This window comes from Felis catus, chromosome B2, assembly GCF_018350175.1.
Source record: "Felis catus isolate Fca126 chromosome B2, F.catus_Fca126_mat1.0, whole genome shotgun sequence".
NCBI classification, from domain to species: Eukaryota; Metazoa; Chordata; class Mammalia; order Carnivora; family Felidae; genus Felis; species Felis catus.
This window is the reverse complement of record NC_058372.1, coordinates 29,282,926-29,301,825: the sequence shown is the minus strand read 5'-3', so window position 1 is coordinate 29,301,825 and position 18,900 is coordinate 29,282,926. Positions and strand designations below refer to the sequence as shown.

Here is an 18,900-nt window from a genome sequence, read left to right as displayed (position 1 = left end):
TGACGTGGAAATTCTCATGTATTTACTTAGACTTTATTATTTACAAATTAAATTACACAGCAGCTTTACATGGCATGAGATGGCAAAAAAGGAGAGAAAAGAGGAGGAAGCTGACTCCCAGAGATTCTAGGCCACCTTCACCTCCACCACTTGTGCGTATGTAGCAAAGTATTCAGTGCTGCCTCCACCCAGTTCCTGGATCAGGTCTTAGAACACAGGTGTAAGTTGGGTTCTGGCTCTGACAGTCCTAGAGCCACCAGGGCTCCCACTAGCAGTTTCTTCACAGGTGTTGGGGGTGAGTGTGAAGGCATCAGCTGCAGGAACAAAGGTTAATGCCAGCTGGTGGGATGTTCTATCCCTTCACCCCATCCCCATCCAGTCTAAAGGACTCACTTTGTCTAGGCGATGGCGACAAATGAGGCCATTGGAATTCAGGAAGAAGGTGGAATAGGCATCATAGGTCCTGGTGAAGGGAGAAAGAAAGGCTTACTGAGGGAGGTGACTGATCGCAAAGTTTAATTCAAGCATTTGTCTAAACCAGTAGTTGCTAAATTTTGCTACACACTAGATCACCTGGAGAACTCTGAAAAGTCCTGATTGCCGAGGCTGTACCCTGTCCCACTTAAATCAGAATGTCTGGCACCAATATTTTTTAAAGATCCTTAGATGATTCCACCATGCAGCAAACTTTGAGGACCACTGGTTTGGGCTGAGCCTAACAATTTCTTGAGATTCTACTCTCTGCCAGAAACTTACCAAATACTCTACCTAGGGTTGCGAGGCTCAACTTATTACACAGGAATTTTCATTTGTTCAATAAATATTTGAATGCCTACTATGTACCACACAATGTACATGAAGAAACCCGAGTTTAGAGGTTTCCTCACACTCTGTATTTCTGTATATTTCTGTATATTAAAGTAGACTAAAACAAAATCCCTGCCCTCAAGAAAAAGCTTGCAGTCAAGTCAGAGTAGATTAAGGATTGTCTGGAAGACTAGACCATCAGAGTCCTAAAGTAGGATTAGGAAACTGACTGGATCTTTTCTCTTACTGGTAAAGCTCTTCCTTGTCACGCTTGTAGAAACGCAGGAAAAGCATGTGGATGGGCAGCCCCACAAGCCGCCAGCGGGCTTGCAGGGTCCAATTCTCTGGGTGGCGGGTCAGCTGTAGAACCTCCAACCGAAGTTGTGCAAAATAGTTCCAGGCCAGGAAGCGGCAGAGGGTCAGTGACAGAATGTACCATGTTAGGCCCCTGTGAAGAAGGGATGGGAAAGCTATCTTATGATGGCATAATGAGAAAAACCTCACTGGCCTCTGGGGAATGGGAAACAGTTGTGAGAAGTAGCAGGACCTTCTCTGGTAAGTGAAAAAGGTCAAGTATAAAGCATTGGGTGGTTTTCTTTCCCAAGGCCCTACCCGTGCCTGGATTCTCACTTGGTGCGTATGTTCAGGATCTCATTGATGAATTCCACATCCGATGAGTAGAGAGTATAGTCGTGGGAGTGAAGGAAGAGATTGGGAAGCTAGGTGGAAGAAGAAGGCATCAGTCCAGTAGGAAAGAAATTATCCTATTTCTCAGTTTTCTCTTTTTGGTGCCTCTTTACTCCCCTCTGAAAGGAAATCTCATTCCATGTCTAACTTCCCTTAAATCAAAACTGAAGAACATCTCTTCCTTGGGAAATAACATAATTCATATATTTGCCTGCCTCGTGATTTCAAGAAAATCCTCTATTTCCAAGTATTGCCTACATCCCTTCTCACTGTGGGTGAAGCCCACTTTCAAGCTGACTTACCTCGTGTCTCAGTCTCTCATACATGATAGCCAGGTGCTCCTCCATACTCGGATCTCCTGATGGAGTGGCAGGGCAAGGGCAAGAGGTCCCAGGGGCTTGGAAAGGTATCAAAGCCCCAGGATAGGGGCAGGGAGGTCCCTCAAATAGGCTCCTAAGCCCATCCAAGCAGCCGCTATGCATCTCAGGTCCTGGTCCCTCCTCTCCCTTTCCTGGAGGGAGAACCACCCATGGTGAGCTGAGGGCCTGGATCTGAGGGAGAGGGAGGGGGGGAGCTCGGGGAAGCAACCAGATAGGAGGGGGTGGGAGTGGGGGAGACCAGAGAATAGAAGATGGAGAAGTGGTTGTTGTGGAGTGGGGCCAAAGTGGAGGAAATGGTAGAGCCCGTGGAGAAAGCTGGTCCTAAGGAGGAAGAATAAAAGGAAAAAAGGTAAGAATCTAGCTGCCTGATACCCCCGCATCTAAACTCTGTTCATTAATATGTTTCCAATCCTGCTCCTCCTGACAGGAGAGAGAAAATTATTAGAGGAAAATGGGATGAATTCATCTCTACTGAAAACAGGAGAAAGAGTTTCCTGTGACACAGGTACTACTTCCCCCAAAACAGTACACTTAAGATCCTAACACTGTTTGGGGGCAATTCCACCTCTCTTACAGGAAGAATCATAATATATTTTTTGGAAAAAGAACGAGTAACAGATTTTCGCTTACTGTGGATGAAATAACGTAGCCTGTAAGGGAACTCCACCAAGCAGTGTGTAACAGAAAAACATCCAACTGGAAGTAGGAGACATTTCTCTGAGCTCCGATTACATTGTGACACCTTAGGCATTCTCATTACATATGCCTATCTCTTATAAATGTCCTCTTATAAACGAGGACGATGAAGCCACAGAGTTATAATGAGGACTATATGACCTAATAAATGTAAATAAAACTCTGCGACCTATAAAGTACTATGTAGATGTAAGCTACTATCATTTCGGGCCCCCCTTAATAACAGAAACAAGCCCAGGAGACCGATAAAGGTCTCCAGACCTTTAACGAAGGTTAATGAAACCAGAGGGCTTCATTCCTCTGGTTTACCTACGCTTAAAGTGCGATGAGTGGGAGGCCACTCATAGGCCTAGCCCAAGTCTCTCCGCTCTCAAGGAACACCCCCGGGCGGGGGGTGGGGGGGAGGTGGGGTGTCTCACTACCGGAAAGGCTGGCGGGCCGTGCAGGTACCTCTGTCCCCAAAGGTGTCCCTGAGGCACCGTCTCCGCCGGGGGCGTGGCCATCTTGCCCACCCTGGAGCGGGGGCCCGAGTCCGGTCCAGCCGGGCCGGCCTTTCTGCCAGGACCGCTATCCGGGTGGAAGATGCGCGAGCTGCAAAGCGCGGCCCGTAGGTCTGTCCGGTCGGGACTTGGAAACTCCCGGGGCAGCTCCGCGGCCGGGCTGCGAACCTCTCCACCCACTGCCCTTCAAATCACCTCCAGGCACAGGTAACCGCAGAAGCTGGGACGAAATGCGGCCTCGCCCCGCCGTCCCAGCTTCAATCCAACCTGCACAACCCAGACCCGGGAGAACCAACATCCCGTGTACGCCACCGATGGCGACACAACCCTCCAATCCGCTCGACCCCTCGCCCCTCCATGCACCGCCCAGCCCAGGTGAAAAGGGGCGGTAGGACGCCACTGCGCCTGCGCGGACGGGGCGCGCGCTCCGCCCTACGCGCCGGCTCTGAAGAGGGTCTCACCCCGCCCCCTCCTCTCCCGGGTTTCCCCTTTACTCTCACCTGGGGGCGAGCCTGGTAGGTACGGAGGCAGGGGCCGAGACGCCGGGCCGCCCCCCGGCTGGGCTGGTACATGATCTTCCGGGAGCGGAGACAGCGCCTCCCGTATCCGGCTTCCTCACAGGGGTGAGCGCGCCCTGGAGCCGGTTTCTTGAAGGGGAAAGGAGGTGGGGGGGGGCGGTTAAGGGGCTGAAGGGAGGGAAACGGAGATGTTGCGCGCTTGCGCACTGCAGCGGATTCCAGGGAAGCGGTGACTTTGTCTGCACTAAGTGCGCCTGCGCTCGCCTGTTCTTGAGGCTGCCTCAGAGCGCCTGCGCAGTGAACTAGCGTCCAGGGGAACACAGCTGCCTCACGTGCGGCGCTTACGCAAAAGGCTGGGCGATGATAGGCCTGAACCAGGTGCAACAAAGATCGAGGGGTGGGACTGAAATAACGACAGTCAAGTTTTTTAGTAGCTCTCGTGATAAAAATAAACTTTTATTGCTCTGGTTAAAAATAAAATACAAATGACTTGGCACTGGTAAGAAAAGCTGTTGAATGAATGAAAGAATTAATGAATAAATATTTCCATTATGAGGGCGGGCTTTGTTTGGCTACCTCCTGTAGTGAGAAATTATGCTGACTTTGAAGGTGTGAGAAAGGGTTTCCGTCACCAAGGCCTAGTGCTGCGACGGTCCTGCAAGTTTCGAATGAACCTGGCGTTGAACATGTCCCCACCCATTGTCCAGGACTGAGCTGGTAGGGCCTGGGCCTGTGGAGGAACTGTGTGCATGAGTTCCTCCCCAGACCCATCCTGTGACAAGACCTGCTCCTCGCTGGCAGACCTGGTAGGTGAGAGGGAGATGGAAGGTGAATTACTGGGGTACTAGAGTGGCAATTAAGATCAGGGGCTCTTCAAGGTCTGGCCCTAATGTAGAGTAGGATACATGATGGAGTGAGTACGAGGCTGAAACCATTAGTGCTATGTGTCCAAATCTGAAACCCCTTAGTGCCAAAGTAAGCACGAGTTGAACCTATGGGGAAAGAGGGTTTAAGGATGTTAGGTAGAACAATTTATGGGAGGAGCTGGTGTTCAAAGGAGAAAGTAGCAGACAGTGATGTTAGGAAAGGAGTCAGAAGTGGTGGGAAGCTGGTAGAGGAAGGGCTCAGACCTCACCTATTCTGTGTTTCCTGTTCCCCCTGCTTCCACTCTTGGTTGCCTGTGGAAACACCAGGCATGTCATGGGAAGGCTGGAGTAGGTAGTGAATATGGTCTACTTGGTTTGAGGATAAGGAAGGATGAATACTTACCTGTATTGGGGGATGAGGAACTCAATCCCCCATGGCGGCTGTAGCAGCAGCTTTGGGCTACCAGCCCTGGGGGAGCCCCCCTGTAGAAGAAATGGGAGATGATGGGGAAGAGGCTACAGGAAGAAAGATAAGTGGGTATGGAGGGGGGAATCAGAGAAGAGAAAGGAAAGGAATAGTACAGGATAAAGACAAAGGGGTAATTACCATTCCTATGGGGTTTTAATCTAATCTATGCTTCAGAAAAGGGTAGGGAGCTCATTTTATACCGCAAGATTTTTTGGAGCAGTTCTAGTTTGCTGTAGTCTTAGTTCTAGTTGAGGTAGTGTGTTAAAAATAAGGCTAAATGTGATTCGAGTTATGTCAGAAAACCAGAGTCACATATAGGCAAAAAAAATTGTTAGACCAGATGCCCTGGTGTTTGGTTTAGAAAACATGGTTATTTTAATTATAGGATATGTCAGACCAGAGGGAAATAGGGAGTGACAAGGCTTAATTTAGGAGTAAAAGAAATTGTATGGAGAGAGGTCCAAGGGTGGGAGAGGGGCAGGAAACCAGAATGGGAAGAGGAATCCAGGGAACAGTCAGGAGGCAATGAGTAGGTCCCAGAGATGTTAGCAAATCTTGACATCTCAGCAATGGCTGGCCTATGCAAAAGGGTAGAAGTCACTGGGGAGAGCTGGAGGTTTCTGGAGGGAATGGGAGAGTAGATCCAGAAGCCTACACAGAGGATCCAGTGACTACATGGACAGGAGAAGGAACCTGCAGAAGATCCAGTAGATCTCAGAGGTAAGGAAGATGAGAGGCACAGAGGTCCAGAGATCCCAAGGAAAAAAAAAAACAAACAGGTGACACATAAACGAGGCTGAGACCTGAAGTTTGGGTTTGTTTTTGTTTTTGTATTTTTTTTTTTTGATTTTTCTTTCATTGAAAATGTCCATTTAAAAAACACAAAAGAATGCAGTTTATTCAAACAACAGTGAGAAGGGGAAGGAAAAGGAGTGAGTTGGGAGAGAGGGAGATCCTGCTCCCAAGTACTGGGATGGGGGAACACACTGGGAGTAACCTGATCTACCACACATTCAGAAGGTAGGGAGGGGGAAGGATGTTCCATACCCTGGGTATGGAGCAGGGAAGGTTCTTGCTATGGAAGAAAGAAAGGAAGGCCAGAGGAAGAGTTCCTCCATCATCTCAAGACAACCTCACCAGACAGGCATTTATCAGCATCTAGCTACTGGGGAGGGATGTATACAGGAGGGGATCCCAGGAGCTAACAGATACTTGAGACTCAGGGCCTATCTTCTGAAACATGGCTAAGAGTGATCACAGGGTGCTCAACAGGATCTGCTGCCAAGAAACAAACTCCCTCACAGTATCTGGATCTGGGGGAAGTGATGGTATCTTCAGAAGTGTGGGGAGTCTAGAGCCTCAAAGCAGACATCAGCTTGGGGGTTCCCAATACATACACAAAACATGGGGAGATTTAGAGTTTGGCAATGTTGAGTGGATCCCTTTGGGGAGCTGGTAAGACCCTGTCCTAGATCACTGAGCTGCTCTGAAGCAAAGCTCATTGGTTGGCTTCAGCAGGCTGAGAAGATAAATGTAGTAGGCAGCACAAAGCAGTATTAGAGCCACCAGTAACACTGTGGAAGGACTATGGGATTTATTCCATGGACAAGACTCCTTAAAAGTTTCCCTGGCAGAGGAGGCCCTTGGACCTTCCTTGGTGTTCTAGGGTCTAACACAGCAAGCAAAAGTGTGCTTCTCTGGATAATCAGTATGAGCCACCCAATCAATGGATCTGGCAGCAAATCAGGCTGTCTGTGGGAGTGTTCGCAGCCCACTTAGGAAGAAGGCAGAAAAGCTACAAAGTATTTGGCCATGTAGGACCCTGACAACACTGTTGCCCAAGAAAGTGGAAGAGGGAATCCTATGAGCTCTGTCAGGTTCCACGGAAACCTGGGACTACAATGGAAGAGTGGGTCTGGGGTTCTCAGGGAGAGGGGGCTCTGCCCATCCCGGGTCTCCACGGGAGGGGAAGGGGTAGCTGTCTGTCAGTATCGACTCTCATCAGAGCGGGGAAGGGAGCTGAGGAAGGGTGTTATGGACAGGAGAAAGGGAAAGGGAAAATGGGGGAGAGAGAAAAACAGAAAGCAAAGTCAGAAGTGAAGAGAAAGCTAGGGAGAGAAATCAATGAGATGCCCACTCCACCTGTTAAGATGGGCTGCTGCCATACAAAGCACTAACATGGGGCCAGTGGCTCCCCAAAATGTCAGAGACACTGCATCTTCCCAGTAAGTATTAAACCAAGATTTCCCCAATTTGACTCCGTTTCCCCACCCAATGGATCTGTGTTCTTCCTTCCTCCTGTCTCTCACTTTAAAACACTCGATTCCGTATAAAATACTATTCTGCTCCTTCGTTTATTTCTATACCACTCCTACCACTCCATACCACTCTGTTCCAATATATTCTTATCAAAAGGTTTCAGGCCTCTCCAATCCACATGTCCTATTGCTTCACATCTCTGGTGGATTCAAACTGCCTTTTGCCATTTCTAACAACCTCTCTGACAGTTTTGAGGCTCCCTAACCCTCCCTAACTCCTATTACCTGGTGCGGCGACGCTGGGCTGGACTGCCCCCAGGGTCAGTAGCAAGCAGAAGGCGGGCAGTAGGGTGTGGAGGGCAGAGGCGCAGGGAACGCAGCAGCTCCTGCTCTGGCACAAAGGGGCGGAGGGGACCCCGTTCTGGTGAGTTTCCCAGGCTGCTGGAGCGGGGGGGTGGGTGAACTGGAGGTGTAGCACGGCGAGGGGCCCTGTTTAGGGGCCAAGGAGGCTCCACAGCTACCTTCAGAACTGGCAAGAGGGAAAATACAGACCACAACAGAGAAAGAAGAAAAAAAAGAGGGAAGAGAGTGATGACAGCAAAGATTTGGGTAGAAAAAAGAGAAATCAGAGCCTTTAGAGAGAACTAATCCTTCCCCTGGATTAAGGTCCCCAAGCCAGCCACCCTACCCCAGTCTTACATTCTCGGTCACTAGAGGAATATGGCTTAATGTCTCCCTCTGCTCTCTTGGGTGGCAGCTTTCTTGCTGGAGCTGTCAGTGAAGAAGACACAGGCAAAGCAAGCATTAGGAGACATACCCTGCACCCCTCCTCCCAGCCACTACCCCCATGACCCCAAACCTCTACTCCCTGACACCACAGTTCTTCCCAGGGAAGGAGAGTTCAGCTCCATCACAGAAGCAGCTCTGTGGCAATGCCTTCACACCAAGAGGGAATTCAAGGAAAATGTTGGAGCATTTTTGAGGGGAGCCAGAAGGAGTAGGTCAAATGCAGAGTTGGGGGAAAAGTTCCAGGGGGAGACTCTGGGGCCTGGGTGATGCAGGAGAAGGATGGCTAAGGGAGGCGAGCTCTTACTGTCAGTGGGTGCTGTCAGGCCCCCCTGGGATTCTGGGGCAGTGGAATGGTCCCAGCTGGGCCAACGAGGACCCCAGGTCCCTCTAGATGAGACGGACAAAGCCCTTGGTTAATGAGGATTGCTTTGGAGAGGTTGGGGTGGGGCAGAACCTCTCCTTCTGGCGCAAAAATAGGACAAAACTTAAGCTTTTTTTTAGGAGAAACAAAAGTTTGAGGAGAAAACAAAGACATCTGGAGTTAGCAGAGTAAATGGGAGGCTAACATATTATCCAAAGCTCTACTTTCCATCCCCTTACTTTCCTATTTGCTCCCTCCCTTTCCCTTTCCAGAGGTTCTCTATCATGTGTGGTAAATGAGAGACTTCTCAACAAATCCACTTAGGCTTTATCTGTGCTCTCCTCCCCTGTGGATCTCGGTCCTCACTGTCCTTGTTGGCTCTCACTCCCTCTTACAGCCTGTAAGTCAGCAGGAGCTAGATGGAAGAAGCCTTGGCAAGCAAAGCGAGTCATGGATATGAATTGCCTCCCAGTGCCTGATGCTGGTCGAAACTAATAACTGGTAACAGACTGTTCTTTGGGTGGCTGCTACTCCCTTTCCTGGCCATGGACGAGGTGAGAGCTAGCCACAAAACCAGATCAACAAGGGAGCACTTCTGTGCAAGCTGTGCTTCTCTACCTGTGGGAGGCAGTGAGGAAGAGGGAGGAGTGGGGCCCAAACTGGCAAGGAACATGTGTGTATGATGGAATGGGGAAGCTGGGCAGCATTTCAGTACCTCCTAGGTTTGGTTTCTCCATATCAATTTCATTATTTGGTTGGAAATACTAAATTCTGAGCATTGTTTTTTAAAACTAATATATATTTAAACTTTGGACCATCTGTGTCACTATTCTATGATTGGAAATGGAAGGGCTGACTACACTTGTCTGTCCCTCACTGACTGACAGAAACCTGAGGGGTTTGCAAAGGAATGTGACTCTGGCCTATTTTGACGGACCTGAAGGGGCAAGAGACTCCATCAATACCAATCCTCAAACAGGCTCCCAGTGAACTCACTTGGTTAAAGTTCTAACAAACCTAAGATGCACTAAGCTCACAATGGCAATGGCAAATGGGTAACAATTGCCAGAGACTTCGGCTGCTTTAGAATTCTCCCAAATTGCCCATGATTGCACTATGCTCCCCGTGGCCTCCAGAGGAACTAGCCACTATGGCCCTACAGTTCTACCCATTCACTGCAGCTTTACCAGCAGGTGTAGGATCAACCACAGCAGCACGAGAATGTCGAGATGCTCTCAGGGAGGGAGCAGGGGGCCCTGTGAGGAAGGAAGTGGTGGTGCCCCTCAGTGAGGGGGCCAATGGGATCAAGAATCCACCTCTTTCCTTCCCCTCACCCCAACTACTTGGCGAACACACACAAATTGAGAAAACTTACGGTGCTGATGGGCAAAGAAGCCTTCGAAGATCACAAAGTTGTTGACCTATAAGATGAAACAAGTGAAATATAGTTGTCCATTCAGCCATTCAGCACTACCTGGGGACAGAACTTGTCCTAAAAAAAAACATAGTGGGAGGAACAAAAAGCCAGCCTTCCTGTCCTTGTTGACAGAATCAGTCAAAAACTCAAACCCTGATAAGCTGATCCTAAAAGTTGATATGGAATTATAAAAGACCTCAAATAGCCAAGACAATCTTGGAGGATTCACACTTCCTGATTTCAAAACTTTCTACAAGGTATGGTAATCAAAATGGTATGGAAGAGGCCTAAAGATGGACAGAGAGAGAGACCATTGGAATGAATAGAGCCCAGAAATAAACCCATGTGTTTATGGTCAATTTTCAACAAGGATGCCAAGATGATTCGATGCGAGGAAAAGCAGCTTTTTAAACAAATGGTGCTTGGCACTCTGGAAGGTTCCTCAAAAAGTTAAAAATAGAACTACACTGTGATCCAGCAATTGCACCATTAGGTATTTACCCAAAGGATATAAAAACACAGATTCAAAAGGGAACATGCACCCCGATGTTTTTGGCAGCACTATCAACAAAAGTCCAACTATAAGAGTCCGTGTGTGTGTGTGAGAGAGAGAGAGAGAGAAAGAAATGGTATATCTATAATGGAATATTACTAAGCCATAAAAAAGGATGAAATCTTGCCATTTGCAGCGACATGGATGGAGCTAGAATGTATTATGCTAAGTGAAATAAGTCAGAGAAAGACAAATACCTTATGATTTCAATCATATGTGGAACTTAAGAAATGAAACAAATGAACATATGACATGGGGGAACAAACTGTAAGAGACTCTTTTGCTTTTTAATTTTTTTAAGCTTTATTTTTTTTGAGAGAGAGAGAGAGAGAGAGAGCATAAGCAGGGGGGCGGGAAGAGAGAGGGAGACAGAATCCCAAGCAGGGTCTGTGCTGTCAGTGCTAGAATTCACGAACCATGAGATCATGACCTAAGGCAAAATCAAGAGTCGGACGCTTAGCTGACTGAGTCACCCAGGTGCCTCAAGAGACCTTAAAGATAGAGAACAAACTGAGGGTTGATGGAGAGAGGTAAGTGGGGGATGGGTTACATGGGTGATGGTTATTAAGGAGGGCACTTGTTATGATGAGCACCAGGAATTGTACGTAAGTGATGAATTGCTGAATTTTGCCCCTGAAACCAATATTGCACTGTATGTTAACTACAATTTGAATAAAAATTTGAAAAGGAAAAAACAAAACAAAACAAAAAACGGTGCTTGGACAACTGAATATTCACATGCAAGATACTGAATGTGGGCCTACACCTCACACTAGACAAAAATAACTTCAACTGGGTCAAAGATCTCAATTTCTTTTTTAATTTTTTAAACTGTATGTATGTATGTATGTATGTATGTACGTATGTAGTCTCTGCATCCAACATGGGGTTCAACTCACAGCCTAGAGACCAAGCATTGCATGCTCTTCTGACTGAGCCAGCGAGGTGCCCCAAAGATTTAATTGTTAAGACCTAAAACTATGAAACTCTTAAAAGGAAACATAGGGAATAATATTCATGACCTGGATTAGACAATTGTTTCTTAAATATGACACCAAAGCATAAGAAAGCAAAGAAAAAAATTAATTGGACTTCATCAAAAGCAAAACCTTTTGTACTTCCATAAGACACAATTAAGAAAATGCAAAGACGGGGCACACTTGTGTGGCTCAGTTGGTTAAGCGTCCAACTCTTGGTTTCAGCTCAGGTCACTGTCTTCTGGTGTTTGAGTTAGAGCCCTGAATCAGGCTCTGCGGCTGGCAGCATGAAACCTGCTTGGGATTCTCTCTCTCTCCCTCTCTCTGGCCCTCCCCTGCTTGTGCTCTGTCTCTCTCAAAATAAGTAAACTTAAAAAGGAAGGAAGGAAGGAAGGAAGGAAGGAAGGAAGGAAGGAAGGAAGGAAGGAAGGAAAGAAGGAAGGAAGGAAAAAATGAAAAAACTCACAGAATAGAAAATCTTTGCAAATCATACATCTGATAAGAGTGTTATATCTAGAATATATAAAGAACACTTAACTCAAGAACAAAGAACACAATTTAAGGGAGGGTGTAAATGGGTGGCTCAGTCAGTTAAGCGTCCAACTTCAGCTCAGGTCATGAACTCATGGTTTGTGAGTTTAAGCCCCACGTTGGGCTCTGTACTGACAGCTCAGAGCCTGGAGCCTGCTTGGGATCCTGTGTCTCCCACTCTCTCTGACCCTCCCCCCTCTCACGCTCTGTCTCTCTCTCTCAAAAATAAACATTAAAAAAAATTAAAAAAAAAAGAACAATTTAAAAATGGGACTTGATATTGGACTTGGAATAAACATTTCTCTGAAGATAAGCAAATGGCCAATAAACATTTGAAAAGATGCAGATCTGTATTAGTCATCAAGAAGATGCAAATCAAAACTGCAAAGAGATAACAGTGCATAGCCACTAGGATGACAAATGTTAGTAAGGATAACGAGAACTTGGAATACTGTACAATGCTGGTAGAAGATGTATAATGTTGCAGTCATTGTGGAAAAACATCTTGTCAGTTCCTCAAACAGATAAAGAATTACCATTTGACCCAGCAATTCTACTCTTAGGCATATACCCAAAAGAACTATAAAGATATGTGCAAACACAATCTTGCCCACAAATATTCACAGCAGTATTATTCATAATAACCAAAAAGTAGAAACAACCAAATCTGAATCAGCTGATAAATGGATAAACAATGATAAATGGATAAACAAAATACGATATATCCAAATAATGGAGTATTATTCACCCATAAAAAGTGATGACGTACCAATACATGCTACAACGGATGAACCCTCTGAAAACATTACGCTAAGTGAAAGCCAAACACAAAGGCCACATATCGTATGATTCCATTTATATAAAATGTACAGAATAAGCAAATCCACAGAGTAAATTACTGGTTGACAAAGGCTGGGGAAAGGGGAATGGGAAGTGACTGCTTAATGAGTTCTGGGTTTCTCTTTATCATAGAAATGGTCTAGAATTAGCAGGAATAATCACACAACATTGTGAAAATACTAAAAATCACTAAACTGTATATTTTAGATAGTTAAAACAGTGCATTTTATCTCAAAAACAAAAAACCCAAAGAAAAAACAAACAAACAAACAAAAACAGAAAAAAACAAAAACAAAAACCCATACCCTACTTTTTAGTTCTCCCAAGACCCAAGCAAATGGGAAAGACAGCACACAAAACATCGGGTAAGATGAGGCATCCCGAACTGTCAAAACAAAAACTTAAACATTCACACACATTAACAAGACCAAATAGTTTAAGTATATAAACAATGAGAAAAACTAAGAATTAACCAGGGTTCAAACGGGTAGAATTGTTAAGAGAAGACATGCTGGAGGACAGGGTGCCAATTGACCATTTTAGAGTTATTTTGTCAAACCACATTCAATTTGACCTTCACAACAATCCTTGTAGTCATAATGTTAAAGAAGAATAAAAAGGCTTGGAAACATGGCCTGCCGAAAGCCAAGTAGCTAACAAGTGACACAGCCAGGACTTAAGCCCCAGAATCTCGATTCTAGCTGCAGCATTTCGGCCAGGAATATAGTGTAGTCATAAAGAGTGGCCAATAGCTGGGATGCCTGGGTAGCTCAGTTGGTTAAGCATCTGACTTTGGCTCAGGTCATTATCTCACAGTTCGTGGGTTCTAGCCCCATGTCAGGCTCTGTGCTGACAGGTCAAAGCCTGGAGGCTGCTTCAGATTCTTGTCTCCTCTCTCTGCCCCTCCCCTGCTCATACTTTGTGTGTGTCTCTCTCTCCCTCAAAAATAAATAAAAAATTAAAAAAAAAAAAAAAAAAGAGTGGGCATTGGGTTCAGGTTATTGCTCTGCCACTTATTAGCTGTGTGAACTTGGTCAAGTTGCTCATCTGTATAAACCCCTAAGTGGGGTCAATAAAAGCACCCATCTCAAAGAGAGGTACAAAGATCAACTAAGATGATGCATGTAGACAGCACACAGAGCTCATGAATCATTATTTACATAATTATACTCTACAATGCTTTGGTCTACAGGTTACCTTGGTATGCCCAATATGGTATGCTCCTCCCACCACTCTCCACTGCCTCTTAATGGAACAATGTATTAGGGGAGAACATTCTAAATATAAATAGATCCTGCCTATCTCCTGCCTTGACCCTGTCTACAGGCCCACCCTCCTACTCCAGCAATAATTATTGCACATGCACAGCATTCCTGCCACACCATACTGCCTGTAGTACCCTAAAAGGTATCTGAATACCTATCTGCTTGTGCTCATGCTGGTTCCTCTATAGGAAATGCACTTTAGCCTGCCTACTTCTGTCCCCATGACATTCAGCTTTCACGATTAAACTAAGTCAAGCCTTCCTTTACCCAACCCCCACCCCAAGGTAGCACTCACCACCATGTCTTTATACCTTCTTCTGTAAGCACATCAATCAAATCATGTTAGTGGATTGTCCATGCTCCTATCCAAAGCTAACTTGTCAACCCAATCCCAACCCCTCCTGCCCATTCAATGACATTGCTTCTGCAATTCTCCCCATGTTCTGACATCACATTTTCTATTAAGTCATTCTTATATTGCTGGTTCTTCCAAACGGAAATTGTCAACCCTGTCTTAATCCACTTTCCCCTCTAGCTCTTGCTCTATTTCTTTGTTCCCCTTAAAGCAGCATTTATGGCCTATTCTTGCCCTCTCCACTTCCTGGCTTCTCAATCTCCTTAAACCCAATCCATCCAGGCTTCTACCCACCACTACACCAAAACCCCTTGTCAAGATCACCAGTGGCCTCAGGCAGCTAAATACAACAGTCACCTCTCAGGCCTCTTCTGACCTCACTAATCAGCAGCATTTGACTCATTAAGCCATTCCTTCCTCCTGGAAATGTTTTCTTCATTAGTCTTCCAGGTCACCCTACCTACCTGTAAATTTTCATCTACTTCACTAGTCGCTCCTTGGTCACATGTGTTGGTTCTTCTCCTCCTCTGGTGACACCCCTTAAAAGAGTGCTTGGGGCACCTGGGTTGAACACCTGATTCTTGGTTTCAGCTCAGGTTGTGATCTCATGGCTCATGGGACCAAGCCCCACAGTAGGCTCTGTACTGACAGTGTGGAGCCTGCTTGGGATCTTGGGATTCTCTCTCCCTCTCTCTTTGCCCCTCCCCCACTCACAGCTCTGTCTCTCTCAAAGTAAATAAACTTAAAAAAAAAAAAGTGCTCAGTGGCTCAAGTCCTTGAACCACTTTTCCTTCTATACTCACTCCTTGGTGATCTCCTCCTATCTCATTGCTTTCAACACCCTATGTATGCTGAGACCTTTCTATTCCAAATCTCTTCTGTGGACTCCAAAGAAGTACCCAACTGTCAACTCAACCTAGGATTAACAAAATCAAAATGGACTCCTACCATTTCTCTCCAAAGCTGCTCCACCTACCATCTCGGTTAAGCAAATTTCATCTGTCCAATGGCTCAGGCCGAATTTGGGATCATCCTTAACTCCTTCTTTCTCTTTCTCCACAGATCATCTATTAGGATATCTTATTTAACTTCAAAATATTTAAAATCTGACCACCCTTTACCCTCTCTAATGCTACCATCTTGGTTTCAGCCCCACCATTTTCCATCAGGATTGTTGCTTCCTCACTAGTCTGCTTGCTTATATCCTTGCTCCCCTATTGCTATTCTTAATAGCCAAAGTGGTCTCGTTAAATCAGATTGTATCATGTCTCTGCTCAAACTCCTATGATGACTCTCCTTTTTTCACTTAGAGCAAACGCCAAAGCCTTTGCAATACCTGTAAGGTCTGAAATGTTCTTCCTCCCCCTTGCTACTTGATCCACCACACTCCCATTCACTCAAACTGCTCTAGCCACACCAGCCAATTCATTCATTCAGGCACATTCTGTCTCATGGACTTTGCACTAGCCATTCCTTCTGCCTGGATGCCCTCTCTCCAGATATTGCCTGGCTCTTATTCTCACTTCCTTTAAGTTACTGCTCAAATGGCACTTTCTCAGTGAGGCCTTCCCTGATTATCCCATTTAAAATTTTTGAAGCTTATTTATTTTGCAAGAGAGAGTGAGCAGGGGAGCGAGCAGAGAGAGAGAGACTCCCAAGCAGCCAAGTACAGAGCCCAATGCTGGGTTTGAACTCACGAACTGTGAGATCATGACCCGAGCCAAAACCAAGAATGGGATGCTTAACAGACCACCCAGGTGCCCCTGATCATCCTATTTAAACTTGCAACTCCGTGAACTCCCATCCCCACAATGGTACTTGCAAGCCTTCTCAGTGGCTCTCCTCTTTCCAGAGCACTTATCATCAACCATACTACATAGTCATTTGTTACGGTTGTTTCCCCAACGAGAATATAAACTGCACAAGGGCAGAGACTTTTGTCTGTTTTGTTGAGTAAAGTATTCCTAGTGTGCAAAACAGTGTCAACTGCCCAATAAATATTTGTTAAATGAATGGATAGCATTAGTACATTGTATCATATTTACTTATACACAAACCACCTTCCCTATTAGGCCAAAACTCCCCCAAAACAAGGAATATATATTACTCTGGGCCTTAATAAATATTGAGTAAAGGCCTGTGTAAAAACGAGGTGAAAACTGGCTATGTTTGGGGCACAAACATATTATTGGGTATACAGAACAGCCAATAACGAAAAATCAAAATACATGAAAGTGAATAGCTGCAGAATGAGAGATGGTACCATAAAAAAATGGGGGGGGGGAGCTGGGGGAGAAGAGGTTAGCTACACAGAATAAATCCTATATAATGGGTAATAAGGAATGCATGGAAGATGCCATTTCTTTGCCCCCAAATAATAAATACATTCAATGGGAATGTTCAATGAGGATCTACCCTCTGAAGCCTCTAACCTGTGGGACTGTGGTCTCCAGGTTGTAATGTTTATTCAGGAACTTAAGCAGCTTCTGTGATGGTCGGTCAATGGCCAGTTGGTGTGGTTCAACCCGCTCCTTCTGCAAAGACAGGAGACTCAGGGTAGGAGAAGGTTGGGGGAAAGCATGCCAAGAGGAACCCAGCAGCCTGGGAAGGGGATAGGAGGATATGGGAATGTGGCAGGGAGGAGGGTGGAAGTCAGGGCCTTTGGGAGGGGTCAGGGCCTTTGGGAGGGGTCAGGGCAAAGGGGCCTTTGATCTCTATTTTGGATGGACTGGTGAAAAGCTAAATGACACCTGCAACATATAGTGGAAGAGTTCTCGTCCATGGCCATGGCGTTGAAGTGACTCATGGATGTAAAAGTCCAGAATGCAAAGTGGTTCTACCTCATTGTGAGCCTCACGATCATCCTAAGAGGTAAAGAACAAATATCTTTTAGGACAGACATCGTTGCCCCCTCCCAACATCCAGCCCTTTTATTCTCAAAAGCCAAGGCATGTGAACTCTCAGCTTCCAGTAACACTCACCAGCACAAAGAGTTTCTTGTATCCAACTTTCAGGAAGCCAATAATGGCTCCTTTTCCAGCTCTGCAGGATGGGAAGAATAATGAAACAAGCTAGTAGCAGCTATTGGGAGAGTCAAAAAAGGGAGAGGGGCTGGGGTTGGAAGGAATAAAATATGGGATGGAAGGGCATTTGGCACTTACGGTCGCGCTGAAGTGTCTTTGAGCACATACATAACGTGGCGGTTACTCTGCATCCTTGATGCACTGGTGATGGGAGCAGGAAGATGCTGGGCCTGCCGGGAAGATGAAGAGAGACTTTCTGCAAGTCCATTCCCAAGGACCTAGGCCTCTCTTATCTACTGGCCCCAGAGAGATTCCCCCCACCCCGCCCTTTTCTCCATCTAAAGACTCCCCAGTACCTTGGCAGAAGCCTTGCCCAGTTCATCTACAATGGTCATAATTTGCTGTTGCAGGTCAACACTACAGAAAGAAAGGAAACAAAGAGTCAGATACTTACTGAATTAGAGGATCCTGGTAACATTGGCCACAACCTCAATCCAGGTTCAGCACTTAAGACTCTCTGACTTTACCTTTCTAATCTGATTTTCCACCCCACCTTTCTGGAACCCAAACTTTTGCCACACCTCTTTTCAATACAGTACACTCCTTCTTCCCTGAGGTTATTGTGGGGAAGCCGGAAGGGCTTTGGTTAGAACAAATCAGGCCTAAGAGTGAAAGGTCACAGATGCAAGTGGCGACCAACTCCACCAGGTCTAGGGTCAAAGGTCACCAAAGGGCAAGCCAGGACCACAAAAGACAGGGCCACTATTCCGTGAAAAGGGGGCGTGGTGCCTGGACCATTTTTTTTTTTTTCAACGTTTTTATTTACTTTTGGGACAGAGAGAGACAGAGCATGAACGGGGGAGGGGCAGAGAGAGAGGGAGACACAGAATCGGAAACAGGCTCCAGGCTCTGAGCCATCAGCCAGAGCCTGATGCGGGGCTCAAACTCACGGACCGCGAGATCGTGACCTGGCTGAAGTCGGACGCTTAACCGACTGCGCCACCCAGGCGCCCCAAGGACCATTTTTTGAGAGAAACTAGGAGAGAAGGGCCTTGGGGCGAATTTGAGATGTCACCGGGCCGGCGTTGTGGTTCCGGGTCGCCGGGCTGGGGGTCGCAGGTGCTGGTCCAGCACCGTGATCCGCTCCGGCAGCAGGGCGTCCACATCGAAAGAGAACTCCATGGCCCATTGTGCGTGGACAGACCCGCCCCGCAACACGTCACTTCCGCTCCTCCTCGAAGGAGGTGGAAGGGAGGAAGTGCTTCTGGGAACCCTTATTTCCTGGCAGTGGAGGGGCTCAGGACCCGCCTCTAGGGGCAGCACGAGCTTCCTGGCAGCCAGCCCTGGAGAAGCCGTTCTACCCAGGCCAGTCAGTCCCTTAGCAATGCCACTCCCCTACTCCACATCCCACATAGCTAGGGCCATAGCAATGCATTTTTCCTAGCCTAAAGACCCATTCTCCAACCCTTTAACATACCACCCCGCCAAACAGCTGGTATGGTGGGAACACTAACACAGAGTTGGGCACAGGAGGCCAGAAAGGTGATCATGACCTAACGGCCCAACTGCTCATTTCTGGTGGCTCCTGGTTCCAAGGGTCACTGGCTG

The 18,900-nt window shown here is 46.6% G+C and overlaps 2 protein-coding genes across 8 annotated transcripts; both read right to left on the bottom strand.

Annotated features, from left to right (window-relative positions):
• Positions 1-17: 17 nt before the first annotated feature.
• Positions 18-3,898, bottom strand: CB2H6orf136 (chromosome B2 C6orf136 homolog). 3 transcript variants are annotated; one of them, XM_019830173.3, is made up of 8 exons: positions 3,338-3,383; positions 3,266-3,290; positions 2,993-3,161; positions 1,797-2,195; positions 1,438-1,526; positions 1,055-1,255; positions 394-463; positions 18-314 (listed from the first exon to the last, which is right to left on the bottom strand). In XM_019830173.3, exons 1-8 carry the CDS (start codon positions 3,366-3,368, stop codon positions 201-203), a joined length of 1,098 nt encoding a protein of 365 aa, XP_019685732.1. In that variant the 5' UTR covers positions 3,369-3,383; the 3' UTR covers positions 18-200. The 3 variants fall into 3 exon arrangements, with proteins under 3 accessions (XP_019685732.1, XP_044913156.1, XP_003985928.1); XM_045057221.1 differs by having other exon boundaries at positions 1,797-2,005; positions 3,021-3,161; positions 3,266-3,467; XM_003985879.5 differs by lacking the exons at positions 2,993-3,161; positions 3,266-3,290; positions 3,338-3,383 and adding an exon at positions 3,571-3,898.
• A 125-nt stretch (positions 3,899-4,023) lies between these two features.
• On the bottom strand, positions 4,024-18,527 carry ATAT1 (alpha tubulin acetyltransferase 1). 5 transcript variants are annotated; one of them, XM_019830172.3, is made up of 13 exons: positions 18,368-18,527; positions 17,649-17,709; positions 17,431-17,522; positions 17,251-17,311; positions 17,110-17,133; positions 16,702-16,803; positions 9,707-9,752; positions 9,519-9,587; positions 7,881-7,952; positions 7,467-7,710; positions 4,858-4,937; positions 4,724-4,766; positions 4,024-4,391 (listed from the first exon to the last, which is right to left on the bottom strand). In XM_019830172.3, the coding sequence occupies exons 1-13, from the start codon at positions 18,472-18,474 to the stop codon at positions 4,217-4,219; spliced, it is 1,176 nt and encodes a 391-aa protein (XP_019685731.1). In that variant the 5' UTR covers positions 18,475-18,527; the 3' UTR covers positions 4,024-4,216. The 5 variants fall into 5 exon arrangements, with proteins under 5 accessions (XP_019685731.1, XP_003985924.1, XP_006931580.1 ...); XM_003985875.6 differs by having other exon boundaries at positions 17,020-17,133; positions 18,368-18,525; XM_006931518.5 differs by lacking the exon at positions 9,519-9,587 and having other exon boundaries at positions 17,020-17,133; positions 18,368-18,525.
• Between the last annotated feature and the right edge of the window lie 373 nt (positions 18,528-18,900).

What these genes read in the sequence shown, in the direction of transcription:
- CB2H6orf136 (XM_019830173.3), bottom strand. Translation starts at nt 3,368, where the DNA reads ATGTTGGTTCTCCCGGGTCTGGGTTGTGCAG. An exon ending in CCCGGGTCTGGGTTGTGCAG is followed by an intron (nt 3,291 to 3,337) that starts GTTGGATTGAAG and finishes ATTTCGTCCCAG; the next exon opens with CTTCTGCGGTTACCTGTGCC. An exon ending in GCGGTTACCTGTGCCTGGAG is followed by an intron (nt 3,162 to 3,265) that starts GTGATTTGAAGG and finishes CGCGCTTTGCAG; the next exon opens with CTCGCGCATCTTCCACCCGG.
- ATAT1 (XM_003985875.6), bottom strand. Translation starts at nt 18,474, where the DNA reads ATGGAGTTCTCTTTCGATGTGGACGCCCTGCTGCCGGAGCGGATCACG. An exon ending in GGAACCACAACGCCGGCCCG is followed by an intron (nt 17,710 to 18,367) that starts GTGACATCTCAA and finishes TTCTTTCTGTAG; the next exon opens with TGTTGACCTGCAACAGCAAA. An exon ending in TCTTCCACTATATGTTGCAG is followed by an intron (nt 16,804 to 17,019) that starts GTGTCATTTAGC and finishes CTGTCTTTGCAG; the next exon opens with AAGGAGCGGGTTGAACCACA.